We start from the raw sequence: 8239 nt of genomic DNA, 5'->3' as shown, positions 1-8239 counted from the left end.
AAGCTTATTCCAAAGTATTGAGAAACTGAACAAGGAAGAATGTGAGTGGAAAAGACAAATTGAGAGCTACACTGGTTCGATCTTAGAAGAGCAGTGCAATTGGATCCTTGAGGAATCAAAGGGCTTGACACCCAAGAAAAAAAGAGCTTGAGAAACTTGAGTACCATACATTGAATAGGAATTAATTGGTCAACATTTGCATGGCATGCATTGAAATTCATATGCATTGCACAGCATACACTACTTTCAAGAGAATATAGTGTATAAATTCAAGAAGCAGGGGTGTTCCAACATCCCACATGAAAAAGACAGATATGAAAAGACTTTGCAAGTTTGAGAAGAAACTTGTCAGGTAAGTTCCTAATCCTTGAAATAGGATGTCTCTTGGTATCAGAGTTGATTTATAAGACCTTTGGGCATAATCTCCTGAAATCCCTTCAAACACAACTTTCAACTCCTTCGGACATGATTGTCTAGGAGTATTTACTTTTCAAAGTTCGTTACCTCTGTTTAGAGGAGCAATTTACTTTTCAAAGTCGTGGTACCTCTGTTTAGAGGAGCAATTTATTTTTTCAAAGTTCGTTGCCTCTGTTGAGAGGAGCAATTTATTTTTCCAAAGTCGTGGTGCCTCTGTTGAGAGGAGCAATTTATTTTTTCAAAGTCGTGGTGCCTCTGTTGGGAGGAGCAATTTACTTTTCAAAGTCGTGGTGCCTCTATTGAGAGGAGCAATTTATTTTTTCAAAGTCATGGTGCCTCTGTTGAGAGGAGCAATTTACTTTTCAAAGTCGTGGTGCCTCTGTTGAGAGGAGCAATTTATTTTTTCAAAGTCGTGGTGCCTCTGTTGAAAGGAGCAATTTACTTTCCAAAGTCCGTTGCCTTTGTTTAGAGGAGCAATTTACTTTCAAAAGTCGTTGAGTCTCTGTTTAGAGGAGCTTCGGCAAAAAAAAAAAAATAAAAAAAAATAAAAAAATAAATCAAAAAAATAAATCAAAAAATAAAAAACAAAAAAAAAATAAAAAAAATAAAAAAAAATAAAAAAATGTTGAGTTGAGTCTTGATTGGGTGTCTACGTCTTTGCGCAATTTCTGTTTCACAGAAAATGTGCAAAGAGGGGCAGCTGTAGACACCCAATTGGGTCCGGGCCCAGATCAATTGGGCCTGGCCCAAATGGGTAAGGCCCATTTCAATCCTGTATTTTTTTTTTCTTTTCTTTTTCTTCTTTTGTATTTTGTGTTTTATTATTATTATTATTATGTATATATTTGTTTATTTATTTTTATTTAGATTAGATTTATATGTATTGTATGTATATAGTTATATATTTATTATTATTATTATCTTTTTTTTTTTTGTAATATATTTTTGGGTTTATCTTATGTTATTTTTTTTTTATTATCTGATTTTTTTTTTCTGAATTATCTGATATTATTTTTTTATTTTTATACTATCATATCTTTTGATTATCTAGTATTTTTTTTTATTTATTTTGATTTTAATTCTGGATGGCTAAGATTCAAAGTTGAAGAATCCCACTCTGGAGGGGAATTCAATCAGAAGAGTCCAGTTGGATTCAAAGACTGAATTCCCGTCCAAGGAGGAATTGGGATTGGTTAGGAACTCCTGATCAATCCCTATAAAAGGGACCCCCTGGAACAGAATGAAAACACAGAAAACAGTAAGCAAAGCTACTGATTTGAGAGAAACGGAGGCGTATAGGAAGCTAGGAAAAGTTTAGGAGTGTTCTGGGAGTGAGAAAAAATTTTTAGAGATTTTTGGCGAAAATTTTTTCTGGAAATTTCTAGGAAATTTCCAGAATCCGGCGAAAATTCACGCGAAATTTGAATTTTCCGGCAACAATTCCGGCGAACATTGAAGTTTTCGGCGACCAGCCCAGTTTCCGGCGAAGAATCCCAGAAACCGGCGATCTTCCGGCCAACTTCCGACGAAATTTTTAGATTTCGGCGAAAATTTCCAGAATCCGGCACCGGTGTTCTTCAGTTCCTAGAGAGAAGGGAGAGAAAAAGGAAGAAGAGAGAGAGAGGGGGAGGAGCGTTCTGTCGAAAAACGGAGGAAGGTGCCTTTTATACCCTCCCAAAACGACGTCGTTTTGGCCTTAAGTAACCCCGAGGATCCGCGCGTTTTGCCGAACCCGACCCGACCCGGGCGTCGACCCGCTTTTCTGACCCGCGCGTGCCAGCCCCCCTCCGAGCCCAGCCGAGCCGAGCCAAGCCGCCAAGCCGCTCCCCCGAGCCGTTTTCTCTTCCTTGAGCCGAGCCGAGCCGAGCCGCGATCCGAGCCGCTCCAGGTGTTTTTTTTTTTTTTTATTTCTTTGTTTATTTGTTTATTTGTTTATTTTATCTTTTATTTGTTTATTTATTAGATTAGGTTTATGTAATATTCTTTTTATCTATTTTTTATTATTTTATTTTCTTTAAATAAGAATAAAAAAATTCTAAAAAAATATATTTTTAGGGAAAAGTTGAAATTATCAATTTTCCTTAGAAATAAATTTCCAAAAAATATTTTTGGGGAAAAGTTGAAAGTATCAATTTTCCTCAGGAGTAAATTTCAAAAAAAAAATATTTTTAGGGAAAAGTTGAAAGTATCAATTTTCCTTAGAAATAAATTTCCAAAAAAAATATTTTTAGGGAAAGTTGAAAGTATCAATTTTCCTTAAGAATAAATTTCCAAAAAATATTTTTAGGGAAAAGTTGAAAGTATCAATTTTCCTTAAAAGAAAAATAAATTTCCAAAAAAAAAATATTTTTGGAAAAAAGTTGAAAGTATCAATTTTCTTTAGAAATAAATTTTCAAAAAAATGATTTTTGAGAAAAAGTTGAAAGTATCAATTTACCTTGAAAATCGAAATTTCCAAAAAATATTTTTGGAAAAAAGTTGAAAGTATCAATTTTCCCTTAAAAAAAATCATTCTTTCCTTCCTTTCTATCTTAATTTTGATTTTATTTTTTTTTCTTCTTCTCTTTAAATAATCCGACGATGGAACCTCTGCAAGTGAAACAGTAATTTTTCTTGCATACTCTTGAGGTGAGGGAATTTTCTCAATTTTCTGCTAAAAGTATTAGAGCCAATTGAGAATAATTTTCAATAATTAATTACTTGGTAAAATTTTAAGGCTTTTGGATAACACAAATTTAAGCTGATACCATCTTTTGATGGACGTTGTGAAGGTGCTATAACCTTCCTCACACGTAACCGAACTCCCGAACCCTGTTCTGGTTAGTAGACCTGAACCTATTCTTCTAGGGACCCTTAAACTTAGGTGTTCCCTGAAAGGACAGATTCCATAGGTAGCCAATCGCACCTAGACAAAAAAAGATTGGTGACGATTCCCTGAAAGTCAATGTCTAGTGATAGATCTCCGGATCTAGACGTTATGACACTTATGACCTCTTTTCTGCCTACAGTTTTGAACTTACCCAAAACTTGTGAGTACTCAAATTCGAACATTAACAATCATGCCAGGCAAGAGTTTGTTTAACCTCATCTTAATATCAGCTCCCATAAGAAATTCTGGGACATTTTCTAAGACAGTTTTTTTTTTTAACAAAAAAATTGTAATCTTAAGATAGGAAAAGAACTTGCAAATGCTAAAATTCATATCTCAAACCTAATAAATGTAAATCTTAAGAGTGACTGCAAGTACTAAGACAAGCATTTTCCAAGATAATTAGAGACGTGATTCACTGGCAGCATAACATGAAAGGAGGTGCACTGAACAGAATGAATAGTATACCCCAGTGCATAGGGTGATGAGTTCAGCATCCTAAAACAAGCAATTCACAGGTCAATGGAAGAAAATATAGATTTGAGTATTCCCATGACCATTTTGCCATCCAAGACCGATGCAATGTATGTGTACGTTATTAATTATACGTACATATGAAAGTACAAACATATAGTTAATTGACCTGTCAACAAACAAGTATAATTGCATCCACACTCAGCCTAGATCAGGGACTGTGAAGAACTCATCATCATCATCTGGGATTTCAACTCTTGGTTTCTTAAGAGGCATGGAATGTTTGGTAGGTCTGTACAAGTTGAAATTGCTCGATTGTGGTATTGGGAGTTGAGGAACTTCAGCTGCTGCTAAAGCTTCCTGAGGCAATTGCTCACCAAAAAGACCTATGTCTGCTAGCCATTCAAGCTCTCCAAACTCAAGCTGCCCTTTCTGCATAAAGACAGGGAAAAAAAGTTATAGGAAGATTGAAAATATTTAAATACAGCTGATCAGTGAGTGGCTTCTGCATCAATCTTGTGCTTTCAGATAAGGAATATAACAACAAACCATTTCGTATTATTGTATGTTTCTCACCTTGTCAGGAGATTCAATATCAGATAATCGTAGCAGATCATCAACAGGCCATGAAGATGCAAAGCTTGACAGTTGCTGTGCAGGCATTTTCATTGAACTCTGAGGTGCACTCTTGTTGGGTGGCTCCAACCCATTCTTTTCAGTATTCTTATTGCAACTAGAACTTAAGGCAACACGTATTCCAGTAGCTAGGAACCTTTGATGATTTGCAGAAAGGCTGCCAGCTGGATGAATAGGTTCATCACATTCCTGGCAAAAAAGGGCTCTATCTTCAACACAAAAAATGAAAGCTGCTTTTTCCTGTACATCATATCATATGAGAGTGAGAAGAGGATCAGAGCTACTGACCATTCAGAAAATTTTTGCGATTATGAGAATGAAACTATGGTTTGAACAATCATATGAACCTTAGTACAAAGAGTTAGTGCAATGCTTAGTATGACTATTTCTTTAACTCTCTCTACCTCTGAAGTCTAATAGCATGGAGTTATCTTAATTATTAAGCGAGGAGTGAGTAACAAGATAGAATCAGACATGATTTGATATTCAGAATTGATGAAAGCATTAGACTACCTAGAGCAGTGGTTAAAATCTTAATGAGAAAGTGTTGAAGCTTGAGACCATATTTACGTTTATCCTCCTAGGCTCAGCATCTTTGGCCAGATGAACTCTAGACAACTGCTAATAGTATTTCAATCAATCAGAAGGTTTGCAAACACTTTCAATAATTTTTTTTTAAATCATTTGTCAAATTTCATGTTCAGTCTAACAACTAAGGATGGGAATTTATGCTTTTTGTTTGATATGTCTTCCCTCTCATGCATGACTGCACAATTGAACTTCTCTCATTCCTCTTTCTTGCATTTCTACAACCGAAACAGCTGATAGAATTGATATATATACTTGTCATGCTAAGGCTGACTGTACAAGCCGATTCATTAGAACATTTCAGATATTCACATACAATCAAGCTGACATACTAGTTATTATAAGATATATGGTATGAGTCGATTTATTAGAAAATTTTGGATTTTAGCATGTCACCAGAGCAGATCAATTGATAAACGATAGAAAATACCAAACAGGCAGCACTGGTGCGCAACTGCTGAAGCTACAGACCATTTCCATAGTTTTCTTTCTTTAATCTATTATTCTCACATGAAACATTTCATTGCCAACTTTAATTAATTATCAGGGAGGGAAGGAAGACGCTTAGAATGGAAACCAATGTTTTGGAATAATCTCTTATTCATCAAACATTTGGCCTTTGCAGTATCTGTAGAATAACATGAGCAACCGAAAAAATACATATAGAAGTAAGAACAAAAAATTCATTTAAGCAAATATCTTCAAACCTTATCCACCGTCATTGATTTTATTTTTGGTTATCATTAATAATTTCAACTTTTGCATAACTATAATGTGCCATAAGTTTTTCTATCTCAAAAATACTATAAATACTAGACATGACAGTTCTAAACACGATGCAATAAAAGAAATGACTCCGTTTAAAATTTTAACAAAATCATATATGAATTAGGCCAAAAAATTTTTTTATGTTAGGTCCGTCCATACAAATTGTTATTCCGACAAATACGAATACAAGAATTCCCAGATTAAGAAAATACTAAAAAAAAATAGCTATTCAGATCTATATCTCAAGGATCATCTATGTTCCAGGAATTGTTCGTGAACCCCGCTCTTCCACGCATATTTTCTGGTTCCACACTATTTTCTAATAACATGTTAACAACCAAAGCCAATGGACAGATGTTTTAGATCAATAAGATTAAATTATAAAACCATAAAAAAACAACATAAAAAAGCAACCGACCCCTACAAAAATATAGAGAAACTATATAAAATGACAAAAAGAACTGAAGTTTCTTGGGAGGTAAGTGAATCCAGGGCTACCTGGCATATATCACAAGGAGGAAGATTGTTTGAAAGGCACTGAAGGAGAAGCCTTTGGTGCTTGCTTGCCAGCTTATTAGCTGCATGAACTTCAACATCGCATTGAGCACAAAGTGCAGCCTCGTCCGCACAACATATCACTGTTGCTGGAGCTCTTTCACAAACATCACACTGGATTTTCATCTTTAATCACCTTGGAACTGATCTATTCAACTCACTTTCAGTATATTTTCACTAGAAGTTTTTAATCAATATTGCCCTTTGTTTCAGAAATTCAGGAGATACCCATAGTTTAAAATCTTGTGAAAATAAGGAAAAAGTGAATCCAAGAAGTAAACGAGATAAGGGTATACCTTAAAAAGTTTCCTTTTTTCTCTGAGAAAAATCTGAACTTTCAAAGAGAAACAGTTGAGTACTAAGACAAGGTTTTTTTCCAGAGGGGGAAAAGGAAAAGGAAAGAGAAAAAAATCTGGGAAAATATAGACAAACGCAGCAGATGAGAAAGAGAGAAACAGTGGAGGAAAATGCAGGCGAAGGGAGGAACACAAGTACAAAAGCTAGAATCTAGGGACATACAGGGACGCAGAAGTGATCGATGGAGAATCCAAGAAGGGGGAGATAAGGCATTGAGATTTTGTGTATCAAAACCAAGAAATTAGGTGCTTACAACAATGCAATTGGTAGGGCCAGTGAGTCGGTCTCCCTCCATTGGTTGTGTGGTTGTGGTCTGTTCAACGTGCTGCTACCACCAACTAGAACACGTTTTGTGGTCACGATTGATATTGGATTTTTTTAGGGAGTTATGATTCTCTGGCTTTCTATCATAGTCTTACAAAAATGTTCAAAATGATAGCTAATATTAGATGATTTCCAACCTTACGATCATGTTCATCATGTTGTAAACTCATCATGCAAGATAATTTAAAGCAAGATAATTTTTCCCTTGAAATAAAACATGGTTATTTTTGAAAGAAATGTTTTTATTAATTAAAACTTTATTTCAAAATCAAAAGAGGCATAATAAGTTTGCTACGAGGAATGTACCAAGGTCTAGTTTAATATTATTATTGAAAAAAGTTTTACATTTAAAAATTATTTTTTATCTAATTTTAATATTAAACAACAAAAATAGATTTTTTTTATTTAAAAAATTAATTTTCAAACCCAAACTTAAACTTAGGGCAGCTTATCTCAAATAGCTGTAATTTAGGGCAGCTTATCCAATACCTTTGAGATATAGGGCACATATGAAAAGGTACAAACCCTAAACATTGAAACCTTTGGCTAAACTAAGGCATAAATGGCTTAGCAAATGTACTCTTTGGTGTGACAGGAGCTCTCTAATTATTTAATGCATCTTTATCCAATAGTTGATATATATTTTTGGTTTAATATTTAAATATGTTATTAATTTTTTTAATAATATAAATATAAATATAAATATAAATATTTAATTTTTTAATGTATGCAAATAAATCGATAATATTTTATTTTTTTATAAATACAACCAAAATTATATTATTAAATTTATATTAGCATGATTTGTATTAAGCTTGATAGGAAAAACAGGTTTTGATGAGCGACTTTTAGAACACTCAAATCACATATTGGAATATTATAAAGTTCTGTTATGATATATGTAAAAATCTAAATTCATACTTGTGCGATGTCTTTTATAAATTTAAATCATACTAGTTTTATTTTATGTGTCATGCACGTGATTGCCTTTTATAAATTTAAATCATACTAGTTTTATTCCACGTGCTATGCACGTAATTGTTAATCAAATTATAATTATAATTATAATATAATATAATAAATTTGATATTTTATAATAATACAATTAAAATAATTATCATCATACTAAATTAAATTAAAAATGTAAGTTTAAGTTCAAAAAATAAATATAACAAAAAACTAAAATTAAAATTCCAATGTTTCTTTGTTTTGATTCTTTTTAGAAGTATTCTTTTAAGTCTTTTAGTGTTT

At 33.3% G+C, this 8239-nt stretch overlaps 1 protein-coding gene across 2 annotated transcripts; it reads right to left on the bottom strand.

The window, feature by feature from the left end:
* Positions 1-3675: 3675 nt before the first annotated feature.
* LOC149510937 (B-box zinc finger protein 24-like) lies at positions 3676-6873 on the bottom strand. 2 transcript variants are annotated; one of them, XM_089756502.1, is made up of 4 exons: positions 6604-6873; positions 6251-6450; positions 4337-4636; positions 3676-4192 (listed from the first exon to the last, which is right to left on the bottom strand). In XM_089756502.1, the coding sequence occupies exons 2-4, from the start codon at positions 6431-6433 to the stop codon at positions 3962-3964; spliced, it is 714 nt and encodes a 237-aa protein (XP_089612628.1). In that variant the 5' UTR covers positions 6434-6450; positions 6604-6873; the 3' UTR covers positions 3676-3961. The 2 variants fall into 2 exon arrangements, with proteins under 2 accessions (XP_089612628.1, XP_089612627.1); XM_089756501.1 differs by having other exon boundaries at positions 6251-6509; positions 6604-6872.
* Positions 6874-8239: the final 1366 nt, after the last annotated feature.

This window comes from Durio zibethinus, chromosome 27 (genome assembly GCF_047325235.1).
Source record: "Durio zibethinus cultivar Kanyao isolate XHJ-2024 chromosome 27, ASM4732523v1, whole genome shotgun sequence".
NCBI lineage: Eukaryota > Viridiplantae > Streptophyta > Magnoliopsida > Malvales > Malvaceae > Durio > Durio zibethinus.
This window is presented reverse-complemented; position numbering and strand designations above follow the sequence as displayed.

Bases quoted from the DNA above. Each gene is read 5' to 3' on its own strand.
- LOC149510937 (XM_089756502.1), bottom strand. From the start codon at position 6,433: ATGAAAATCCAGTGTGATGTTTGTGAAAGAGCTCCAGCAACAGTGATA. The intron at 4,637-6,250 runs GTAGCCCTGGAT...TATGATGTACAG, and splicing joins CTCCTTGTGATATATGCCAG to GAAAAAGCAGCTTTCATTTT. The intron at 4,193-4,336 runs GTGAGAAACATA...GTCTTTATGCAG, and splicing joins ATATTGAATCTCCTGACAAG to AAAGGGCAGCTTGAGTTTGG.